The sequence below is a fragment of the Callospermophilus lateralis genome, chromosome 10, assembly GCF_048772815.1.
Source record: "Callospermophilus lateralis isolate mCalLat2 chromosome 10, mCalLat2.hap1, whole genome shotgun sequence".
Classification (NCBI taxonomy): domain Eukaryota; kingdom Metazoa; phylum Chordata; class Mammalia; order Rodentia; family Sciuridae; genus Callospermophilus; species Callospermophilus lateralis.
The window spans coordinates 109,429,404-109,454,619 of NC_135314.1; the positions used below are offsets into that span (position 1 = coordinate 109,429,404).

Consider the following 25,216-nt stretch of genomic DNA (forward strand, 5'->3'; position numbering starts at 1 on the left):
GGCAATTTAAACAGGAATCGGGCCCAAAGGATCGCAGCATCAGAACTCTGGCAAGCGGGCAGTGAGTGTGGATATTGGACCCAAGACAGCTATGGACGGGAAGTGCTCTGCAGGTTTACTAATGAGGGGTCTCCAATCTTTTAAAGAAAAGACTTTGAGCAAATTATAGCAATAAAGGTCACCAGCTGGGCCAGGTTTATCATTGATCTGAAGTCCTGAATGTTCCTTATGGAGGGACCCCAAAATGTCATTGGTTTGGCGACCTGGCCATCCTTAGAACTCACCTAGCTTAACAAAAAAGAAAGAGGGTAGGGAGAGAGCAAGGAAGGAGGGAGGAAGAGAGGGAGGGAAGGAGGGGGAAAAGAAAGGAAGGGAGGAAGGAGTGAAGAGCAGACAGATGTAAGTGGTGGGGACACAGGTTGAGGGAACAATTCGATGAACTGGGCCCACCGTGCTGACCCCCACATCTTTCTTTTCTAAGAAGGAACTTACCTGCAGTCCTGCCTGGCTACAGTGGACAGGAGATGTCACATTCCTCAGCAAACCCGCTGTCTGCAGGAGAAATGCTAACCTGAAATAATGTCAGTAAGAGGAACCAGGTTACTCTGAACAGGGAGGATTTTATGACCCTTTTCACAGACCAGATCTGGGAACCAAGGGAGAGAGCCAAAGGTAATTCCTCCTAGTAATAAAATCGGTAAGACCTGAAAGTCTAAGGTCGCCCACTCTCAGTCAAAATCCAGAGGTGATCTGGGTGGGACTTTCTGGAAATTTCTCTGAGATTCCCAATAAAACTGGAGTGCAGGAGGGTCACACTGACCCTCTCCTCTCCGAGAAGACCCACTTTGTCCCTTGAGAGTGTCCCCTTCCCTTTCCCATCCCTTCAATAAGCTCATGCCTGTTTCTCTGAATGACATCCGAAATGGCTCTGACTTAATTGTAAGAATCAGGGTTTGAAGGAGGGGGGGTCTTCATGCTGCCTCAATTTCCCCTAAGGCCACAGATCTGTAAAAAAAAAAAAGGAAGGAAAGGAGGTGGAGGAGGGGGAGCTACCTCCCATTTTCCACATTCCTTTTCTTTTTGGGGTCCCTGTCATCCTTCTCCTTCACAGAGGAGGAGGCACAGGAGACGCAGGTAGCATCCTAGTCTCTGGGTCCTGTAAGGGGCTGCTGAAGGCTCCCGTGGTTGCTGGTTTTTTTCTTGAGTTTCCTTAAAGCAGCAGCGGCATCCATTCGCGGATGGCTCAGATGTGTTTTCTCTGTTTTCCAGACACTCACATATTTTTAGAGAGGGTTGCTCTGTGCTCTATAAATATCAACGTTCTGAAACCTGCTAGGACAACCCTTTTTCTTTCATTGATGATGTTCTGAAGGAAATGTGTAGCACATCGGTACAGCAGAAATGTAGGAGTTCAGTGTTAGGAACTTTAAAGCTAGTGCTGATGGTCAACAGGAATTCATGGTTAGCAAATTATGGGACAGAAGAAACAGCCTGGTGGGTGGAAAAAATCCAAGGTGTTTGCAGAGAGATGAGCCAGCAGGCTGTCTGTCTATCCAGTGCACCCTGACCCCCAGGCCATGTCCTAGGCCCCGGGGATTTGCTGGGAAGCTTGAGTGGCAGCAAATGCTACACAAATTAGGCTTTTCTTCCTATTCATATATACCTGTGTCAAAATTCAATTTGTTGGTAAACTAGGCCCATAGAAGATCACTACCAATAACAAAAAAAAAAAAAAAGAAAAATTATAGTGATGTAGTCTAATAAAAGCTGTAATAAGGCTATGTGCGTGTGGTCTTCCTCCCTCAGGATGTCTTGTTCTACTGGGCTCACCCCTCTTCTGTGATGATTGGGAGCAGCCAGATCTGCTTGATGAGCTGGAGTGTGGCCTGGGGCTCTGACTGTCTATCAGGAGGGTCACTGTCCAGGGAGGTGCTGACCACTGTGGGGAGCAGCTGCAGAGTCTGAGGCTGTGGGCCAGGGGCCTCCTGGGCTACTAGGTGGGACTGGAGGGAAGAGGCCAGAGCCCAGGCCAGAGCGGCTACTGGCTGGAGGGTATGGGTGAGAAGCCCTTTTTGCCCCCCTGCCGCAGTCTCTCGGCTGGGCACAAATCACGAGTCTCCACACAGCTTGTAGATTCAAACAGCAATTCTTTATTCCCGAACTCACACCGGCCGTCTACAAACACGTTCTGGGGGAATCCACGTTCTCTGCCCAAATCCACTCTGCCCAATTCCTCTCTCCCAAATCCACTCTGCCCAATTCCTCTCTCCCAAATCCACTCCGCATGGGCTTCTGTCTCCCAAAATATACTGTCTGACCCTAAGCACTCAAGAGGAACTCAGCAGCAGGATACGCCCTATTCCAAAAGAGGAACACCCTAATCTCCTATTACTAAACCGCCCTATTCTAAAGGGGAAACACCCTACTCTCCTATTATGCTAAACTGCCCTATTCTAAAGGGGGAACACCCTAAACACGGATCCTGCCCTGGTCCTTGAGCAAGGTCACCTTTCAGAAGTCCTTCCACTAGACAGCATGGGAGTAAGCTGGCAAGGAATTTGTCATACCTACTTGGCTGATGGCTCCCAGCACCCCTCCCCCCGCGCCTCCCCCACCAGGGGCTGGGAAGCAGCCTGTGCACAGAAACACGGCCCCCCAGAGCTGCTGGAGTGCAGCTGCCACTCAGCCCCTCTGGGCCTCCACTTCCTCTTCCAAAAACGGAGACTGAAGTGAGAACACATGAAATGGATGGAGATCCGGAGATCTGTCACTACCTGGGTGTTAGTAAGAGTGGCAGCCACTTGGACTGGGAGTCCCATGGGGAGGTTCTGTAGAGCCTCAGGACCTCCTGAGGCTCTGCCCTCTGCAGATGCCCCCCTTCAGCTACCTGGCCTGCAGGGTCCTGAGTTCTACTAGGATCCACACATACAGGGGGACTTGGAAATGAATCGAGTGCAGGGTTGGCATAGTTGACAGTTTCACAGGCTTGGCAGTCAGGAGCACAGAAGCATCCCTCGTTCCTCCAGTTCAGCTTGCAAAGCTGACACTCCCACAGAGAGCAGAACAAAAATCTTGCCAAATCAAGGGACTCATTTTTGGATGGGTGGGTGGGGCACCAGGGATTGAACTCAGGGGCACCCGACCACCGAGCCACCTCCCCAGCCCTATTTTGTATTTTATTTAGAGACAGGGTCTCACTGAGTGGCTTAGCACCTTGCTAAGTTGCTGAGGCTGGCTTTGAACTTGTGATCCTCCTGCCTCAGCCTCCTGAGCCCCTGGGATTTCAGGAAAAGAGAGTCACTTTTGATGTAGACACAGTGACACTTGGACCAGATTCTCTCCTTCCCCCCTTCTCTATAGGGTGACTTGAGCTACTAGGGGTCTCCCTATGATCTTGACCATGGTGGGAGCCCAAGCCACCCAGTTCTTCGTGGGCTCGCACTTCAGGACCAATTGTCCACCCCTGGCAGGAGCCCCCATTCCTCCCATCTGTGACCTCCACGCCCACATGGTTCTCACCCTCAGCTTTACCGGCTGCCAGCTTCCCTGGTTCACCCCTGTGTGGCCTTTGACAGAGGGGACTGCTGTTCTAGAAACGTTTTGGATACTGTCCCACATCACACTGGGGACTGTGTCGGATGGCCGTGTCTCCTGGTTTCAGGGGACACGGCCTGTGTTTGCCGTTGTCTCTGTGTAACTATTTATAGCGTCCTCCTCACTCTCAGAAGTGTCCCAGTTTCACCATACTCTCCACGTCACCTTGGCCTGCAGGCTCAGGGAGGCCCTGCAGGCTTGTGTAGCCCTCAGCCTCTGCTCCCCTCCCGCCACCTTCATCCCTGCAGTGGGATTGGAAGGGCCACTGCCATCCCTCATCTGGCCTCAAGCTTCTCTGCAGCTTGAGGTGGTTGACAGTCCAAGGGGGTGAAAGGGTGATGCGGGCTTCAAGGGAGCAAAGGGTCATGACAGCAGGGTGAAGATGTCACAAAGCCAGGGGACTGAGGCGCCTACCTTAGTTCAGAGGAAGGGAGGAGAGAGCTCCCTGCGGGTCAGAGGGCCAGGTCGGCCTGGAGTTTCCATGGGACGTGGGAATTGGCACATAGAAAGCATCCTTGAAGGGGGGAAGGAGGGGAGTGGCACACCTGGAGGATGGAAAACAGGGAGTAGTGAGCAAACGAGGGGACCATACAGCTGGAGGTGTTCTCCGTGCAGGTGGCAGTGGATGTGAAGCTGAGCTGGGCTGGAGACAGCTGGTCCTGAACTCCAGTGGCTGGGTCGGACATCAGCCTCCAGTGCACAGGAACCACTGGAGGGTTTCAGGCAAGGGAGAGCCATTGTTAGAGCAGATTTCTGGCTCCCCCTCTCCCCTGCTTTCTGTCAGGTTTGTGCACTGGGAGAAGCTTTGGAATGACTAGAAAGAGAAAGACCAGATCAGGAGCTGAAGTCAGCTACAGTATCTACACTCGATGCAGTAAAGTAAACATACTTGCAGCGAATGAGAGATAAGAGGTCAGAGTAATAGAAGCTCTGGAGAATACCCAGATGAGATTTCTAGGACCGGTCTTACCTGAAATTTTACAAAATGTTACAAGATGCTCTTATCAGAGTGGAGATGACGGAGCCGCTTGAAGACAGATGTATAAAATTATCCAACCTGAAGAACAGTAATGGACTTGACAGAAGAACAGCGTGTCAAGTACATGAGCAGCAATGTCAAAAGATCTAACGTGCCTGTTACAGGAGTCCCGGAGGAGAGGAAGGACTCTGCGAACCTAATGCCAAAGCTCCCTCCAACTTGGTGAGAAACAGAAATTTATAGAGTCAAGCTATTAGCAAATCCCATGCGTATGAATACAAGGAAAACTGGGCACATCATAGTCAAACTAATCAGAACCAAAGACAAGGAGAAAATATTGAAAATAGCCAGCAAGAAGTTAACATGTTGCACACAAGGATTTGTGAAAATTGTCAAAATCCAAATGGACTCATTTATGTCAAATCCTTAAAAAAATGAAGTTGGGGGGCCATGTAGAGGGTGGCCCACACAGATATTTGCATGTTAACAACAACTATCATTAAAGACCTGGCCAAATCCACAGCTTTGCACAAAGGCCAATGCAACCTTACACAAAACAATACTTTTATGAGCTGGATGTGATGGAGCACACCTGTAATCCCAGCTACTCAGGAGGCTGAGGCAGGAGGATTGCAAGTTCAGGGCTGGCTTCAATAACTTAGCAAGGCCCTGTTTAAAAAAAAAAATTAAAAAGAACTGGGGATGAGGCTCAGTGATAAAGTGCCCCAGGGTTCAATCTCCAGTACTAAAAACAAAACAATAAAAATTCCATGAGGAATTCCATGAGAACTGCCCGTTCAACCCTGGAGATGCCCCCTTTGTTACTGATCCCTGTAACCAAGGATAGTCATCTAGTTGCTTTAAAACAACTTTTGCAGCCTTCCCCATTTACCTTTCCTAGGGGGAAGTATCCTTTAAGAATGAAGGTGAAATAAAGGGATTTTCAGAAAAGGGAGACTGAAGCTGGTGATGTACAATGTCCGAGGAGTTCTTCAGACTGTGGGAGATGACAAGGGACAGAAACTGGGAGATGACAAGGGACAGAAACTGGGAGATGACAAGGGACAGAAACTGGGAGATGACAAGGGACAGAAACTGGGAGCCTGGGAAGAATGGAGGGCATCAGAAAGGGGGGGTCTGTGGCTAAGTACAAAACAGCCTCCCGGCTGCAGCCACGCAGGCCAGCCTACTTGACACTCCTCCTTCCCGACTCAGGAGGGGCTCAGGCCAGGGTCCTTGGGCCACTGGCAACTCTTCGTATGCTTAGGTACTGCTTTCCTGGTACCAACTGCTGGGAAATTCTACCTTTTTACCTTCATAGCATAGGCAGAGTCTGACCACTTGGCCTCCTTGGCCACCACCGTCTCTCACCTTCACCTGGGTCACTGCAGTTGCCCCACCCTGCCCTCCCCAGGTCCGGCCTGACCTCTCCACTCTCAGAGCAGGAGCCAGAGGGATCCTGTGACTCCTTCCACAGCCTCTAGAAGCCCCCATCTCAGGGTCAATGGCAGGTGCATCATCAATCGAGCAGGTGAATATATTCAAGAAGACAAAGACCTGAATGATTTTATGACCATAAAGCCTTCTGTATCCATTGATCCATTTATGTAAACGAGGTTTCTTGGAACACGTATCTTTACAAATGGAAAAAAAAAATCAGGTGTGGAGAATGGAATTGATGCTGACTCCTGTCTCATTCTACCAACAAAAATTATTCCTCTGTGGACATGTGACCTCATTTAGGAGAAAACAATCCTAGGCATATGTAGACCATTGAAAGACATGCTATCCATAAAATTTTACTTTTTATGTTGAACAAAAATTTACCAAAATATATAAAAATCTAGTTTTGCTCAACTAAGTCCAATGACAGCTGTCATGCTAACTCAATTGTTAAGATGTTAATTAAGCATTATGGACATAAAAAATAAAATTTTTATTTAAATTCATATTTTTGTGGCAGAGAATTATTCGATAGGGTCATCTGTAAAATATTTTCAAGGATGCAAATATTATGTATAGAGATGAGAGATGGGATGGAAAAACTAGTTCAGGAGGGGAAAAAAAGGAAGAATGTAAAATTTCCAGCTGCTAAAGAAGAGCTTGCTCATGAATTTTTTACATGGATGATGATAGATATCAAATAGCTACAGGATTTAAATTCCACTGGATACATTTAAAATAGTGATGTAGCAGCTCCATTTAAAAATAGTAACGTTTACAATATGCTAGATATTGCAGCCCTCCCGACTACTTAATTTACTATAAAAAATGTGTACTTCAAAGTGTTTAAGCTACTATTTAGTTTCTCAAACTTTCAAAGGGGAAACATAAGCAAAAAATTTGGATTCTAGGATCCAATCTGGAGAATAAATGTTAATATGCATGGAATGTGGTAGTCATCTAAGTGGTAGACATGGATCTAAGTGTTCCGTATGTTTTGCTAAAGGCTTATAACAAGAGAACAAGTAGGGTTCTGGTTACTTCTGCAGCTCAGTGGATGACCCCAGAACTTCATGGTAGCCATTTTCTTCAGCTCACAGTCGTGTGGTTAGGGCTCCTGGAAGGGTGGGGGTGGCTGATCTCACTAGGGAGGCCTGTCAGTCATGTCCGACATGCCCCTTTCCCCATCTGGCTCCCCCACAGTGGGCAGCTATGCTGGCTGTTGTCTGGGGGCCCAGCTGGGGCTACCATCAGAGCACCTGCGTGTGACTCTTCAGCAGGCAGTGGTAAGGGGCCAGATTCCTTACCTGTCAGCTGGCTTCCTCCAGAAAGCTGTCAGAAAGCCACGTGGCCTCTCTGAAAACACCTAGCAATGTTTTCTCCACGTGTGGCTGATGGAAGAGTCAGAAGCCACCTGGACTCCAGGGAAGGGGAAACCTCTCACTCTAACCCACTGAAAGGAGGATGAAAGAATCGGGGCCATGTTTAACAGCTACCACGAACAGGTCATCATCCCTATTTTTATAGGTGAGGAAACTAAAGCACAGAGGGGTAAGCAATTCATCTAAGATCACACAGCAGGTCAGTGGTGGAGTTCGAATTCAACTCAAGCAGCCTGACTCCAGAGCAGAACTTAAACACAATGGCGCTGCTCCTGAGATGACCAGCCCAGGGGATGGTGAAGCCTTCTGTCACGCTGGGTGAATGAGCATGGCTCCTTCTCCCAAGTTTCATTGCAGAGCCCCCTACTGACACGTAACTCTAGGAAGATCAAACTGAGGAGCTTGACCTTGGTCCTGGAACTCTACACCTTGGAGAGCGTTGTTGAAATGGAGACCATGTTGCTAGAATTCCTCAATCACTCATGGGATGGGGTTAAGGAGAGACTTGGGAGAGGCTAAACCTGCTGGTACCAAGGTTCCTGGGACCCCACAGACTCAAGTGAGACCGACCCTGGGAGTTGAGTTGAATTCTAACTGCTTGAGCTGAATTCGAACTCCATCACTGACCTGCTGTGTGATCTTGGATGAATTGCTTACCCCTCTGTGCTTTAGTTTCCTCTATAAAAACAGGGATACTGACCTGTTCATGGCAGCTTTTAAACGTGGCCCCAATTCTTTCATCTTTCTTTCAATGAGTTAGAGTTAGAAGTTTCCCCTTCCCTGGAGTCCAGGTGGCTTCTGACTCTTCCATCAGCCGACTCCCTGCCCTTTGATACCTGATTCAGGTTGAACATTGGTTTGTGGTCAGGTCTAATCCTAGAATGAACAGCTTTTCCCTGAGCGTGAGAGAGTCCATGCAGTGACTTAGCTGTCCCTTAAAAGTTCTGGGTTTTGCTGATCATGGTGGCACACACCTGTAATCCTAGCAGCTAGGGAGGCTGAGACAGGAGGATCTCGAGTTCAAAACCAGCTTCAGCAATGGTGAGGTATTAAGCAACTCAGTGAGGCCCTGTCTTTAAATAAAATACAAAATAGGGCTGGGGATGTGGCTCAGTGGTTGTGTGCCCCCTGAGTTCAATCCCCTGTACCCTCCCACAAAAAAAAAAAAAAAAAAAAAAAAGTTCTTGGTTTGGATTAGTGAAGAGCCATAGGGTCTTCAAAGACATTGCCTGCTTTCAAGTGCTGATGACCTTCTATGCCTCCAGCAAGAGCTCTTCTTTCCTCTCTTGCCTCTGAGACCTTCCTATGCCTCTCTATGAGTTTGAACCTGTGGTCTTTTCACTGACATGAACTTCACATACCTATTGGAGTTCTTTACATCCCTCAGACCTTGAAACAGCTGATATGGGAAGGACCTAGGTTGATTCAGGTGCTGGACTTAGAAGCCACCAAGCACCGTTGAGGTAGATAACTGAGGTGGGTGAGCTAGAACAGAGGTGAGATCCATGGGCACCTCTGAGGACCCCATGCATCTTAATCATGGGGCATGCGCTGAACTTTCTTTTTGCAGTGCTAGCTTTCATGTGCACTGGGCGCATGTGTGCATACATATTTTACACACACACACACACACACACACACGTGTGCATGGGCTCCTACTACTCCCTCCCACTCTTCTCTTTTTTCAACTTTGGCCTCAGCCTCCCTAATTATTAGAAGAGCCTCACACCTTCCATCATTAGAAGTACAGGAGGGCCAGTTGTGAGGGCTTACCATTCTTACATCAGGGGTCAGAGGCCACTTGATCTAGATTATGTGTTTCACCTACATTCAGAGTCTGTTCCCAAAGGAATTGGTCATTTTATTTTAAGGCTTCTGCAAAAGGAATGACCCTCCTCTCGCATGGATATTTTTACACTCACTTGAGGAAATTCACATTAAAACTTTCTAAACTCCAAAGGGACTCAAATGAAGAAGGGCTGCAGAGTCTCCGGATAGCATAGTTTACAACCCGAACATGATGATCAGATATAATTGGGCCACTAATGGTCTGAGGTCCAGAGTTATCGTGGTGGAACGAAGCAGAAGAGAGTGCAGCCTCAGTACTGGAAAGTCAGGGTGCTTTGTTTTGGAAGGCGGTGTCCCGGCATGTCACAGGTGGCTCCACCGGGAAGGAGAGGTCCGCTTTCATCCCGGCGCCGGCTCGGTTACAGCTGCGTGGCTGGGAGAGGCCGGGGAGCGCGGGCGTGGGGGCAGGCAAGAGGACCCAGGCACACGCAGAAAAGCCAAGTGCTTTGGTGACAGTGACTCAAAGTCTTCTCTGGAAGACAGACGGGGACGTCCGTGATGCTGGCGGCCCGGACCGGGGCAGCAGGGGGCCATCTCTCCGAAGACAGCAGCAAGTTAAGGAGGCAGTCTGGGTTTCCCGCGGGGGGCAAGGACAAATCGCCCAAGAAGACCCCCGACAATGGCAAGGACAGCAGCCTCAGCCCCTCGGGGCCAAGCCAGCTCCGGGCGCGGCAACTGGCAGCGCTGCGAGAAGTGGAGATGAGCTGGTACCTAAAGCTGTGCGACCTGAGCAGCGAGCACACCGCGGGCGCCACAGGCATGCCGCACAGGTGAGCCGCGCAGGTGGGTCGCGCAGGCGGGTCGCGCAGGCGGGTCGCTAGTTGCGCGCTTTGGGAGAAGTTACTTGGAGGTGCTGTGGAGCGGGTGCTTTGTGGTCTTTCCCATGCGGGAACCTTAGGGGCTCTAACTGCTTTGCAGATGATTGGCGCCTCCAAATGTGTGGCCACTTAGGAAGGAGGTGCAGAGGACAAATAGCTGCTCTCTGGATTGTTATTCAGAAAACACCCTGGGGAAAGAGACAGTGGAGCTCAGGAGTGGACCAGAGAGAATGTTTTTACTCCCTTAGGAAAAATCAGAGATTGTAGGAACATGCTCCCTCCTTAAAGAGGAAATAGACTTTGCCATCTTTCTGCATTTCCTTTACCTTGGGAACCTGGGGATGAGGGAAGGACTTTTCCAAAAAGACATGTTTGGCCTTTTAGAAAAGTGTGTAATTGTGAAGGGAGAATTTGAGTGAGGGTTTAGGCTGGCAACAGGGTGCAGAGTAGAGCCTAGTGGTGCAGATAACATGGGGAGAAAGAGGCGCTTCTAAAAAAGATCCAAATGTAAGGCAAATCCCTGGTGACTTTCTGTTCTTTTCTCAGCTCCAGCTTCAAGTAATGCAGGGAAAAGATAATGTCACAAAATCCAATTGTAATAAGGTAAAATGTTCTGAGCTTGTTTCCTGTAATTTGTACCAAACCAAACCAAACAAAACAAAACTCTTAAGAATTAAAGATAATTTGGGGGAAGGAAAATTATTGTGAAAATAAAGCCTAGAATAGCTATTTGCATTAAATGGTAATAAAAAATCCATTAGAAATGAAAAATCATTTCAATGAAATGGTCAGAATGTGAAAAACATCTTTTGTGGAGACTGTGGTAGCATAAAAATTTTGCGACATAATTTGTTTATGAAAGCATACAGTGTGCTCTGGGCAGCCCCCATTTTGATATTTCTAATTTCACAATTATAGGAAAACATACAACAATCTAATTAACTGATGCACATAGACTAAAAAAAAAAAATTGTCGAACAATGCACTTCAAAATGCTTCAGCTCTCTTTGGTTTTCCCTTTCTATGGCAGTGATAAAATAGCTATTTCCAAGCCTAAGCCACAATTAAAAAAATCAGCATTTAAAAAGTAAATCAGGGCTGGGGATGTGGCTCAAGTGGTAGCGCGCTCGCCTGGCATGCGTGCGGCCCAGGTTCGATCCTCAGCACCAAACAAAGATGTTGTGTCCGCCAAGTACTAAAAAAAAAATAAGTGTTAAAAAAATTCTCTCTCTCTCTCCCTCTCTTTCTCACACTTTCTTTAAAAAAAAAAAAAAAAAAGTAAAGCAAAGGAAACTTTCTGGTGAGGTTCTGGGAAGTAAATTTAGTATTCATGGCCAGAGTGACTTGTCTGAAGCTCCTGTGTAAGCCACCATGCCCACACTGGGGGCAAGAAGAGGAAGTCTCATTCAAAGAAGGCTTGAGAGACCTTGTTGGTGTTCGAAGGGACCTCACTGCATAGCTCATCTCAAGTCATTATGCAACTTCCTATCTATAAACTTTACAGCTGTAATTAAAAAGCCTCTGGAGAAAAAGAATTAGGTGGCAAAGGACAGCCCAGATGATGGTCACCTTCCACATCATATTCCTTGACCACACACTCTAGACAAGAAACTTCCCTTGAGTTGTCTAACATGGGACCACAAAATTCCCACACTATTATCTGACGCTGAGGCAGGAGTTATTGAGTCAGAGTAGGGTGTTAGATAAGTTAACTAGGTAAGAAAAATAAGTATCTGCTCTTCTCTGCTTAAACAATAACTACTTGTCCTGTGTTCAGAAGATTGGCCAAGACATGATCCAGAGTCAACATTCTCCATGGGAATCTGCGGGGTGATAAATCATTGATTGACAGTAGCCTTGTGTTCACATAGTTATTGGGTGTGTTGAAAGAAAGTGAAGGTCCTGTCTACCTACCACCACCCGAAACAAAAAAAAGTCCCATCCTCCTTTATTTTCATAATGTGATTGTTTCCGGAGGAAATGAATGTGTATAGTGGAACTGAGTTTAATTACAAATCAGATAAATCTACAGCAGAATTCATTTTTTGCATGTCTTAGAAAACTAAGGAGATTCTTCCATTACCAGCTCCTTTTCATATTACACCCCAATGTGGGAACTGCCTACTTCTGTTAAGTCCTTAGGTCACTGGACAGTGACAATGACAAAAGGGGCAGTGTTCAATTTTTTAATATCAGCTATAGAATCTTTGTGTCCCCAAGCTGCCCTGCTGTAGACTGGCTGTCAAGAAGTTGCAGAGTGTCTGGACTTCCAGTAGTGGTTTCTTCCAACAGCTTGAATGGAGAGCAATATCTCCATTACAGACCTGTATGCAGAAGAGGAACATGATTAACCTATATAATGTTAAAATGTGTCCATCTGAGAAACATTATTTATAGCATAGAATATGAAGCTCATTGAATAGTACTTATGGACATTATAAGTTTGTTATTGGCAAGAAGCCGTGGGTCTCTAGTCAATGGCCATCAGTAAGGAATTGCTAGAGGACTCTAATTTCCTTTCTGAGAGAATTCAAATGCCTCACAGCAGGATTGTTCTAGCTCTGTGGATCTGAGGATCGTCGCAAGAATCTATGGTAACCTGTATTTGAAACAAAGGGGGTTAGTAAATGATTCAAAGAAAGCATTACAGGTGTGTGTGGGGGGGTTATCCAGCAGTCCTGGTGTATCTGAGAAATGAAATCCCAGCAAGCAGGGCAGGAATTCATGACTTTGGACGTAAGTAGTTCTGACCCCTTTCTGGGCCATGCTTTGGATTATGCTGTGAAACAATCTCACATAATGAGCTTTACACTGTCCCCTGCCTCAGAGGCGTCGGGCAAACGTACCTATAAGCTGTTCAAGAGATTCATCCCTGGCACCAAGCAGGAGCGGTGCAGAGCCAGGGCAGGAGGTGCAGGAAAGGTTAATTTTCCTCTCACTTCCTGTGGAACATGGACATCATTTAAATTTCTTTCATTGTTTTGAGTAATATTTGTTTTTCTGATTTAAAAAGTAGCAGAATTGCTGGCATATCAGCTGGGGAGGCTGAGATAGGAGGTCCTCAAGTTCAAAGCCAGCCTCAGCAACTTAGCGAGGTTCTAAGCAACTCAGAGAGACCCTGTCTCTAAATAAAATATAAAAAGGACTGGGGATATGGCTCAGTGGTTAAATACCCTTGGGTTCAATCCCCAGTACCAAAAAAAAAAAAAAAAAAAAAAGTAGCAGAACTTTGCAGAATGTTTTGAAAACAGAAAAAAAAATGTAAAAAAGAAAAGGCAACACTGCTAATATTTTGGTCTGTTTTTCCCAGCTCAGAATCGGAATCATACTATATTTAGTTTTCTACTTTACTACCTTAAAAACCATTTAAGCTTTTCTAAGGACTGCATCTATGACAATATTATCATTTAGCCATTCTTCTTCTGTTTACTACTTAACATTATATGAATAATAGTACAATAAACATCTTTATATCAGATTTTTGAAAACGGTCTCTCTGGTTATTTTCTTAGGCTGTTTCCTGTTGGGGATGTACCCCTGCCCAGTGTGGGGGGGCAGCGCATGTGTTATTTATATCCATCACACACATACATCTCTGTCCTTTCTTAACGCACACTGTCCACTTGCTGTCCGGGAAGCTTTCTCTCAACAAACAGCTCACTGGCAATATCCAAGAGGGCTCATTTCAGCCCTTTCTCTACACGATGCTATCTTGATGTGGAATCTTTAGCACTGAGTTTTATAGCCAACAAGTTGCTGGGAAAGCTAATTAACATTTTTAAGTTTCAATTTCTTCAACTGCAAAAGGAGATGAATGCCCTTGTGAAGAACTGAGGTAAAAATTAAACGAGTTAACACACAAGTGATTTAAGAGAATCCTGTGCTGTTTTCACACTTTCTAGGATGAAATGCAGACCCTGTGTGGTCGTGGTGAAGGTGATGAAGGTGATTAAGAGCTGAGTGATACTGAGAGCCAAGTGGCCTGTGGTATTCGGATGATGCTCCAGAGAGACCATCATATGTTCCTATTGAAGGCCTTTCAAGGATTTAGGGGATCACCATCCTGCCTGGGAGAAGAGTGTTGGGGGTGGAACACAATGTGTTTTAAAATACGTTCAGGCTGGGCACAATGGTGCACACCTGTAATCCCAGTAGTCAAGAGGCTGAAGCAGGAGGATTGCAAGTTCAAGGCCAACCTCAGCAGTTTAGCCAGATCTTGTTGCAAAATAAAAAATAAAATGTGCTGGGATGTATCTCAGTGGTTAAGCATCTCTGGGTTCAATCCCTGGTACAAAAAAAAAAAAATTAGTATTAACATCCCAAACCACAGCTGACTGAACCTATTAAGTTAAAATTACTGGGGACACTTAGTAGGATAAACCTGTGAGTGCAAATTTAGCTCTAGTATTCTGACAGTGATTTCTACCATCTCAATGACAATAACGAGCCACATTTATATACTGAGCCACATTTCTGATGTTTCCTCTCTCTTACCAAAACTGCTTGACTTTCTAGAAAGTACCGACTTTTGTGTCCTTCTAGAAGGCCGGCTGTGGTTCTGTGCAAAGACAGGCAGTTCTCCAAGGTGAGTCTTGATGGGCTCAGTTCCTACCAACAGGGTGGCCTGCGATCTAAGGGCTTAGAAGGCTCTGACTGAGTTTGTGCAAGAAGATCTAAGTTTATGCAAACTACAGAGAACATCAAAATCAGCCATTGATTGAGCATCTTGTTGGTCCCAGCCCCGTAGGTAACAGGAAGATGAATATGCACAGAATGTAGCTGCGTGCAGCCTAGGAGCAATAAGGCACGCACTAAAGATGACTCAGAAGCAACGGGCAAGTGTTCCCATCCAGAGTGGCTGGATCTGTACTTGGAAGCTGCAGAGGACTGGGGCAGAGGGCCAGGCAGGAGGAGGGAGCAGAGGCACAGGCCTGTGGAAGAAGGAGAGCTGCTGCTTGCCAGGCTCCTGTGAGCATCCTGGGGGTACTGGGGGGCCAGGAGAACAAGAGGAGAGGAGACCATGTCAGAGATTGGGAGTTGGGCAGAGACCAGCTGGTGCTGGAGGTCCACTCTAAGAAGAGGCACAGAAGGGGAGGTGAGGGGACAGCAGTAGTCATGCAACACCCAACTGCAAGTTTTGGGCAGAAAACTGATCCATAGACGTTTTCAGGCAGAGGGGAGGAGTTGGGGGAGATAATGAAGCAAGTAATAAAGCCACATCTTCCCCCCGTTCCTTAGGAGGTGGAGCCTCGGGGTCATGGGGTGTAGGTGTTAGCTTTGGCAGAGGGAGCGCTGGGCAGAGAGCGGGCCTCTGGAAGCCTGGGGTTGGCAGGTGGGCACCCATCAGCACTCACTCAACCTCCAGGCACTGGGCACCTCCTGCTTGAGAGGTGGCTGGTTTGGGGGCTCAGGCCGTAGACCTGGAGCAGCTGCTGGGTTCAGGGTGGCAGCTGTGGGGCTTGGTGGGTGACGGTTACGTCACAGGTGGGTGACGGTTGCGTCAGTGCCACAGGGAGGTTATGACCAAGTGCCTCAGGTAACTGGCACAGAGCCAGGCCTGGCACCGAGTCCAGTGTGTGACCAAGGCCCTCTGCACAGCCCATGCCCTTGCTGTTATCATGAGACTCACCAGATCTGCCAAAATTAGGGCCACCTCCCCTTCCTGGATCAGACTCACTCCGAGTTTATAAATGGATATAAGAACCCTTTGCTCTTAAATCTGTGTGACGAGTCCACGGACTGAGGGGAGACATCTGTGTTCTCCCACAGTCCATTCCGGCCCCCTTCGCACCCCAGTTCTCTTTGACCCAGAACTCGGTGAGCCGGGGTGAACGGGCATTGTTACTGGCAACTGAGCCAGGGAACCTGCCTGGGCCCCAGCTGGCTGGGTTCCATCCCTCACTGGCATGAAACAAGCACATGCTGTAAAAAGGAAACATGAATTTAATGCAGTTTGGCCAAACTGGGGAGAAGCAGCTCATTTGTTTCTCCACTGGTCCTACAGAGATGATGACATTTCTAGGTAGGTTTAGCCAGGCTGCTCGGCCAGCCAACATCTTAGAATCCCTATCCTTGGCATCCGCCTGGGCCACGGGGCAGCTTTTCCGTTTCCATTCTCAGCAGGAGGAAACTTTGGATGCAGAAAAGCAGATGTCAGGAAGTCGCTTTAGTTTTGAAGGAGTTCTGTTCAGCATCAGGGGTAGAGTACACAGGGTGAAAATGAGGGGCCATGGAAGGGCTCCAAATTGGTTAAACCAATATTTTTTTTCTTAGGAAATAATATTGATTAGATTACTTTCTTGTCATAGAGACAGCTCTTCCTTTTCTGAAAGATAATATCTATTTTCTTGAGAAGGCACAATTTCCTAAGGTTATCTCCCTGTAATGTTTACAAAGATCACAAAGAAGTATTTATTTTTCAGAGATATTGAAATACGAGGACATTTTTATATGGCTATGGTTTTTTTCACAGGCTAGAAGAACACTTTTTGGGTCACTGCCTATGATTTCCTATGTTAGAGCAGATCTTAGCTCGCTGCGTGATTGAGCCGGGAGTGAGAAGGTGACCTTCAGCAGGACAAGACTTAGTAGCCAGAAGCCCAGCAGGAGTAGTGGGGCTGTCATGGACCTGAAAGGTGGTGTCCTTTGGTTTAAGAACTCTTTGCAGCTGGACCATGAGGGTGCTGAGTTGGAGGAGGACTTTCCCCCCAGTATTCCCCAGGAGCAGCCAAATACACAGGGGTTTGTCTCAGCTGGCACCCTGGCCCTGGGCACTTTTATGGTTACCTTGGGCAAACTGAGGCAGTTTCTCTTTTCGTATCTCCTTGGTGTATATGCATGGGCTTCCTTTTGAGGGAAGGTGGACACCTTGAAGGCAGCATGTGCATCTAGTCGTCTGACCTGCCCGTAGGGTTCTTTCCCGGCTGGATGTTAGTGGGTTATGGAGAGCATGCCAGATCTGACTCCTCTTTCCCATGTCTCTGCCTTTCCAGAGACAGGCTCCTGTAAAGGCAGAAGTTCTGTGGAGGAGCCTAGAGCCCTGATTAGAATCCCATTCTGCCAGTGACCATAGGCAAGGATTTTAAAGTTCTCCATGCCCAGAGCCTCCTCTTCAGAAGGAGACTGGACAATCCCACCCCTGGGGGTTCCTTTCAGCCCTGAGCCTGCAGCTCAGGGCAGGCTAGAGCTCCTACTCACTGACTCCTACAGAAATCATGCAACTGTGCTATCTCTTAAAAAAAAGGAAACGAGGGATGCTTTGTTTTGCAGTTATAGAAGCAGCAGGAAAAAAATCTCTTTGATTTTTTTTTTTTTTTTTTGTACCAGGGATTGAACTCAGGGGTGCTCAACCACTGAGCCACATTCCCCAGCCCCTCTTTAAATATTTTATTTTGAGACAGAGGCTTGCTAAGTTGCTTAGGGCTGACCTAAGTTGCTTAGACTAGCTTTGAACTCAGGATCTTCCTTGGCGGGCGGGGGGTGGGGGGGAATCTCTTTGATTTTTAAAGTGTTATTTAATAATTGATTGGTGACCAGGAGATATGTTTGATTTTGAAAAATGCTTTCTTAATGAGAAAGAGACAATCACACAAACATCGGATACTTTTTTATTTATTTATTTTTTAGTTTTAGGTGGACACAATATCTTTATTTTACGTTTATGTGGTGCTGAGTCTCCAACGCTTTTTCTCGTGCATTATCTCATTTGCCTTCACCCCGGGTAATGTGTGTGCTCCTGGCTCCTGGTTTCCCCTGGGGCCACCTGTGGGGCAATTCCCGCCCAGACTTAGGTCTCCTGCTTCCTGTCCAGGGCTCCTCGCTTGCTTCCCATATTTCCCAAGCTCTGGGACCCTGGTTGTGCCTGGATGATTTGAGGGGCATGTGGACAGTACAACTCTCTATAGGTTTATATTTATCGTCATGAACATCAGGAAGAAACACATAACTTACATTCCAACTCTAAGAATTCAAGGCTATTTTGGCAGAAGATAAAGCTAAGTTTTAAAATAAGTGTATCAATTTAGAGAGGAATAGGGTGGAAATCCCAGGGTGACGCACAGCGATGGCTTCATCTTCTTGGCGTTGACTCCACAGCTGGAGGCCACGGTGACGTTGGGTCAGACACCCCATGACTCGGTGCCTGTTGTGGCTCCTTTTTCTTCTTTCCCATTCAGGGATTGAAAGCTCCCCTGAGCCACCCCTCTGCTGCGTGTGCTGAGGTACTCTGGGTTCCCTCTGTGAACCATGGTTATTCTACACCCTGCCCAAGGTCAGCCTTTCTCCCTCCTGCTCCGCGTATGCAGTATTCTGCTTCTCTGAGGTGGGGTAACATCCCACTGTGAGTTTCAAATTTAGCCTTAGTTACAAAGCTTAGCTTTATTTTTATACAGCTCGGTCGTGTTATATAACCTGTCCTTCAGCTTGTTACACGGTTCTCATACTCGTCAGGGACGCTGTGCATCTTGCCCCCTCTGATCCTCCAGGGTCATCCAGACTGGGGGCTAATTAATATTAAGGTCACACTGGCCCAGATCTGAGTCCTGATGCAACCACTTACTATCTCTGTGACCTGGGACCTCCGTCTGCTTCCTGTGAACTGGGGAGAAGCCGATCCCGGAGCTGGGAGGATTCGGGGAAATACGGTCTATACACGTTTCGGCACAGAGCCCAGTGCCTGGGCAGGCCAGCAGCAAAGGCTGTCGGGACCTTTCCCTCTGAGTGCCACCTCCTGCTCTGCCGCCTCTGCACCCTCCCTTTGCTGGATGACGACCTACCTGAGCCTGGGGGATCTCCTAGGCCCAAGTAAGCCGTCTGGACATGCCGCTTCTCGCTGCAGCACCTAGAGCCATGATCCTCCAGGATTTTCACTTGCACACCAACTTAGTCCCTCCTGATTAACATGGATCAAACTCTTGTCTGATGTGTCCTCTCCCCTGGTCTCCAGAATGAGAGGACGAGGTATAGATCCTCTCTGTCCCTGGCTGGCTGTGTGGGTTTCAGAAAATTGCATCTCTTCTCTGAGCTCAACTTCATCATCAACAGGGGGGACAAAGCATCTGGGTGACCCACTTTAGAGGATCCTGAGAACCAGTTAGGACACGTGTGAGCACTGCTGCCAACTGTGCACTTGCTGCTGGGTGATCTCTGTTAACACCTGCCGTGGGACATCGGCTCTCAGTCAGCCAGAGTGTGGTTTGAGAGCGTGGTGGCCCTCACTGCTTCCTGGTGGACAGCCACACTTATTCAGACTGGGCAGCATTTCTTGGGCGATTGACAAAACCATGGCAGCTCCCTTCTCCTGGGGTCAGCAACTCTACGGAATACTATCAAGCACTGCACAGCCTCATCATGACTGAACTCTTCCAGTGACCCATGCGTGTGAGGTTTTATCATATCCCCTTAACAAAGGGAAACTGAGTCTCAGAAAAGATCCTCCTGAAGGCTAGGCAGGCAGCAAGACAGCCAGCCCTTGGATCTGAACAGCCAGGTGGCAGGTGTCGCCACAGGGTGCCCCATCCCTGGTCTGGGCTGAGTGTCCACCACTGCAGAGATGTCACTAGAGTACTGTCACACACACCTCCCCCAACACCCTGTGGCTCCTGGCTGGGACATGGAGGGACCCCTTTCCCTCCACCTGGAGCCCTGGCTTCTCACCCTGCACAAGGCAGATGACAGCAGGAGGGTGTCAGGAAGCAGCTCTAAGGGGGAGGACGTGAAGGGCTGGGTCATGGGATGGACTCTGGATTTCAGAATTTCTGCAAGCTTCTCCCCCACTTCTCAGGGGGCTGAGTAAGTAAGAGCTCAGGCAGGCCCCGCCTGGCAACTTCTACCAGATTAATGTCATTCAACCTCAGAAGTTGGCGTCCAGTTAGTCCTTGTCCAGCTCCCTCTCATCTGCACTCTGAGAGGACGTGAAGATTAGAAGTCTTTCCAATTTTAGCCTGTTGTCACCACATGGCACGTGCTAATGTCCCGCAGTGTTGTTGCTATAGTATGTGCTTCTGCTCCCAGGGAGGAGGAGACGGCACAGTTCCGGGGACCACTAGCTCACTCCTCTGGAGATAGTGGTTGCTTTCCCTGGGTAGGCGAAATGTCAACAGATGCCAACATTCTGGTTTTAGAGAAAAATCTCCACTGTCAGGAAAGAGAAAGCGGGAGTTTTGTGTTCACTGGAACACACATTGTGACCTAATTTCAAAGAGAAACTTGCCAAATGTTTCTTCAGTCATCAGGAAATTAAACTGGGCCCTGGACCAGCTCTCTGGCTCTGGCTTCCAGTGCAGGCAGGGCTGCTGGATGCTGATCCCAGGAGGGCTGCCCTTGACAAAGAGAAGCCTTCCGAAGGTAACCGTAGCTGCTGAACCCTGACACCTCGGTGGCTTGACATGAGAAGGTTTATGTCTTACCTCTAAGTCTGATCAGCAGTAGGAAGCAGTAGGAAGGTCCACTCAGGATGATGAGAGTTCTGACAGCTGAACATTGACCTTGGTCCAGCAGGCAGATGGGAGGCAGAGAGGTTGGAAGGCCACCTGAGGGTCCATGAGATGGACCAGCTGTGAATGGCATCTGGGGGCAGAAGTGACGCTGTCTGGGATTCAGTTACAGGACTGACTCAGCTGCAAAGGAGGCTGGGAGCTGCGTCCAAACCCGCCTCAGTTGGAGGAATGGGCATGGTCAGCAGCAGTGGCTGAGCCGCTTCCTGGATAAGGAGGGACAAGGCAGTCCTTTTAACAGTGTCCCCGTTCAAAGCCTGACCCACTGGCCCAGACTTTCCTGAGTCTAGGTTCTCCTCTTGGATCTCAGTTTTCCTGTTTCATTGAGAAGGCTGAGGGCACCTAGGAGAGCTGTGGCTGGTGATCTGAAGTCAGCCTGGTGGGGACAGGGGACACTGATGAAGCACACAGCCTCTCATGTAGGTCTCCGGACACTCGGCTCCACTTTGGTCTCACGGAGCACCCCCTTCCCCTACCCCCAGGACTGCAATGGCTGGACTATCCGAGGTGGCTCCTGCTGGCACCTCTGCCCTGGGCTTGGGGTAGGGTCCTTGGGTGCAGCAGCCCCGTTCTTCCATGGCGACAGCCACAGACTCTGGTGCCAGAGACATAGGCTGGTGCCTCATGAGGCAGGGTCAGGCACACAGAAGCAAGGGTCGGAGAGTACCAGGCACAGCCAGAGCTCCTGACCAGTTTACCTCGGAACAGCGAGGCCTGTGCGGTTAAGAGGAGCTCCTGAGCTGGGTGCCGTGGCACGCCCCTGTGATCCCAGGTACTCAGGAGGCCGAGGCCAGGAGGCTCCCAGGTTCTGCCCAGCCTGGGCAGCTTAGAGAGACCCCCTTTCAAACAAAACAAAACAAAGCAAACCATTCACAGTGTCATCACCCATGTTTTCCAGTGATGCACCTATATAGGACGCTTGATGGCAGACAAGCCCCTCTGTTCCCAGCAGCAGGACACAGCCTGACTCTGCAAGTGACATCAACAAATAACCCTGCAGGTCTGCAACCAGGTGCTGGCATTCCTTCCCCTAGCACCAGCCTTCACGGGGACCTGTGCAGGGCTCTGCGTGGCCTGTGAGCAATTGGGGGTGCCCATGACAGAGTATGTGTCCCAGGAACCTTGTTTTGTTACAAATATCTCCCATTTGAAGCATTTCACTTCAAAAATGTCAAAACCCAAAGTGCACTTTGTAGCTTAATCTTCATATTTCATTTGCTCACAGCAATGACCATTTAGAAACAAGCTGCCCAAAGCTGCCCTAACGACCTCTGGGGCTGGGGGTGTCAGTCAGGATAAAGGATTCCTCGAGTGAGCATGAGGAAGACCAGCTCCCCTCCTCCAGGCTTAGTAACTTGAATGACATGACCATCCAGACACCAGTTGTTTATTGAACAAAATATTAAACCCTTAAACCCGGTTGCAGTGTTTCATGCTGCACATGGTCATTTATCCAAGAGAAATGGCAAACATGCATGATGTTTTAGTGTGGTGTTATCGTATTTTTCAGTTAAATGGATTTTCAACAAAATCAACATTCAGAATTAGTTAAGGAGAAAAAAGAGGGGGACAGCACTCCTGTTCAAGGGCATCCTCCTGTGACCACATACGTGATGCTGAAGTCACCTCTCGCGCTCAGACTGGAAGATGAAACAACTCATTCGAGAGGTTTGAACACCCACTGCCGTCCACTTCTGGTGCTCCAAGGGCCACATTCAGGGCTTCTTGTCCCAAATGGTCTTGGGGTCTTTCCAGGGAAGACAAGACTACAGTCCAGTGGACTGTTAGAAGTGTGAACCTGGTGCAGTGGGAATAGGGAGCAAGTATTTCCTGCAGGAACAGGGGAGATGGGACAGAGAGGCAGGTGCGGGTTTCAGTGGCCCTGTCCTTCCTGTCATAGGGATGCAGGGGCAGGAGCCGAGGGCCAGGGAGGAGCTGGGGAGGACACGTCTGCACTCAGGAACAAAGCTGGCCTTCCTGGGTTCAGGGTGGGCTGAGCGCCACATCACTATCAACTGGAACAGAGTCGGCGTGGGTGAGGAGACATTTCCAAACACACAAGATATTCACCAGGCCTCATTCACCCGACAACGACAGAGCCTGGAAATCGTCACCCAAGTGACTCCAATGCCCGAGATTCATCTAAGGGTCCAGGCTCATCTTAACTCTAGTTTTTCTTAACAAACGTTAGCCATGGTGCTGAGCTGCAGGGTCCTTGGGTCCACCAGGGCCTGGAAGGGCAGAGGCCGTGGCTTGCACCTGGAGTTGGATTTTGGTCCCCTCTTACTGCTCTTGCTTAGCTCTTCTCCTCTAACTTCCTGCCTCTGTCAGGCAAGGGACGAGTGATAAGGAAATCTGTCCTGCCCTAACTGACCAGAAGTACCACTGGTTTGTGAGCTGAGATCCTCTCCCGGGAGTGTGAAATGCGGGCTTTGTGGTGTCTGGTGGCTCATTTGATGATTCTTGGCTGTGCTCTGCCCAGCGGGGTTGCTGAGAAGGTGACCTGTGAATGATTTGGTCATTGCCGTCTCTGGGCTGGTGTATCAGTCTGTCTGGGGAAAACCAGAGGCTGAAACTGCTTTATGCTGCGTTTATCTTGGAAAGATCCTTTGAGATTTTAGAAAAGCCAACCACGGGGAGCGCGTCATTCACAACGCAGGCAGGACACTGGCATTGGAGTCTGTAAACGTCCAGCCAGAGAGGACATTCCGTCACAGGTCGGATCAGCAGAGGGGACAGTGCGTTTTCCTCCCGGAGCAGAAGCACAGCCTCTCAGTGGGGCCTGCTCCTCGGCCATGTCAGGGACTAAACATCTGCATTTGCTGTGCAGTGAGGGGACAGGTCAAGGGCCAGCCTGCTGGGTTCAATCCCCACCACCACAGAATGTGTCTGTCTGTGTGTCTCTGGGCGTGTGTGTCTGTGTGTGCCTGTGTGTGTGTGATGTCCAGGAAACATACTCTTTCTCCCAGTCCTTTAATAACTAACTGCTGAATACTGCCACATACCTGGGTGTTTGTTTCTTTATCTGTAAAATAAGAGAATTGAATCAGTCGATTTCTATGGCTCTAGTTAGAATCCTAACATTTTTTTTGACGAGTCTCAAGCACCCAGGAGGTGGAGTGGAAGACTGTTTGGGATGGAGAGAGCCCATTGAGACCTCTCGGCAGTACCTTGTATCACAAAACTGAAACCTAATTTTGAGGCCCCGCTGAGATTTGCTTTACAGAACACCTTTTCACACCCCAGATTCCTGGCCTTGCTCCCGCCAGTTCTAGACCCCCTGAGAGTGATGTGTGGAAGGAGATCAACAAGCCCCTGCCATGTGGGGACAGTGACCACAGGTCTGTGGCTGTCCTTGCCACTTCTGACCTCCCTAGTGTCACTTAAGGAGCAGTAGGGGTATTTCTTATCAGGTGACAAAGAAACCAACTATGTTCAGGTAATCCTTCACATCCCTTCAGAAGAGAGAAAACCATTTTAAAAGCTATTCACATCCATCTTGTGAATGGAACCCACCATGCAACCTGTGGCATTAAAGTCCCCGGAAAATTAATTGCTTTGCCAAGTCTGTGCAGGGTTTCCACAGATAGCTGTGAGTGCCATGCACTGTACAACACCAGGGTACAGTGCACACAGTTTATAGTCTGGATGGCAGACCCTGACCCTGACAGCATTGCAGGTGTTATGACAATAATCCCCATTTACTGAGCTACTTGTTTCATGCTAGGTACATCAAATACAATATAATTTTAATATTTTTACAACAACCTTGTTTAGTGCTATGGTAAGCTGCACTTTCCTGAGGAAGAAATCTGGGACTTAGAAAGGGTCTTGGTTAGCCCACTGGCGTGTGGTAGGGGCAGGATTTGAACCCAGGTCTTCCTGGTCTCAGGGCTGGCATTCCTTCCACCCACCTGGATTCTTAGACCTGGGCAGGATGGGACAAGCAGAGAGTCGCCCTCACGTCCCGGGAACATTCTCCCCATGTTGACCTTAAGTGCGTCACAGCCCCAAAAGTACTTAAAACCAGAGTCCCAGCCAGGATGATGGGTGAGGCCTCCTCTCGCGCCCTCTCCGTTCTCCCTGCCTGCCTCTTCCCGTGCCTCACAGGCATGTTTGGAGGCTCCCTGGCCACGGGTGCCCTTCCACAAGGCTGGTCCCTTTGCTGTTCCCTTTGGTTTAGACTCAAGGCCTCAGTCAGCTCCCCTGGGGAACGCTGGCCCAGCTAAAAGGGAGCCGTGCCCAAGGCAGTGAGGGGGTCACCTGCTGAGACTCCACCCGAGGTGCTCTCTGGCTGTGTGTGGGGGGGAGTGAGTGCAGAACACCCGTTAAATCCTAGTGGCCAGTCCTGTCCAGACATCCTCTGGGGGCCTAGGAAGAGACCGTGGGCCTGGCCACCCTCAGGTTGCCTCATTTTTCCTAAAGCAGCCCGTAGGTGTATTCTGTGCACCTGTTAGACACGTGCACCTGTTAGACATGTGCATCGAGTGAGGGGACAGTCTCCTGTCCTGCCAGAGTATGTGAGATGAAGGCCACGGGGAAGGTGCAGTGGGAGAGCCAGGACGCTGCTCTCAGGAGCCAGGGAGGAGCCCCGCCAACCTCCCTGGGGCTCTTAGCCACACACTGCACGTCCACCCCACGTCCACCAGGACCCTTTCA

At 48.8% G+C, this 25,216-nt stretch overlaps 1 protein-coding gene across 1 annotated transcript in view; it reads left to right on the forward strand.

The window, feature by feature from the left end:
• The first annotated feature begins 9,744 nt into the window (after window positions 1-9,744).
• Window positions 9,745-25,216, forward strand: part of Kcnab1 (potassium voltage-gated channel subfamily A regulatory beta subunit 1) — a 312,155-nt gene continuing 296,683 nt past the window's right edge. The window contains exon 1 of the mRNA XM_076867430.1: window positions 9,745-10,016. Within this exon, the coding sequence (XP_076723545.1) occupies window positions 9,745-10,016 (272 nt within the window). The remainder of the gene's footprint in view (window positions 10,017-25,216) is intronic.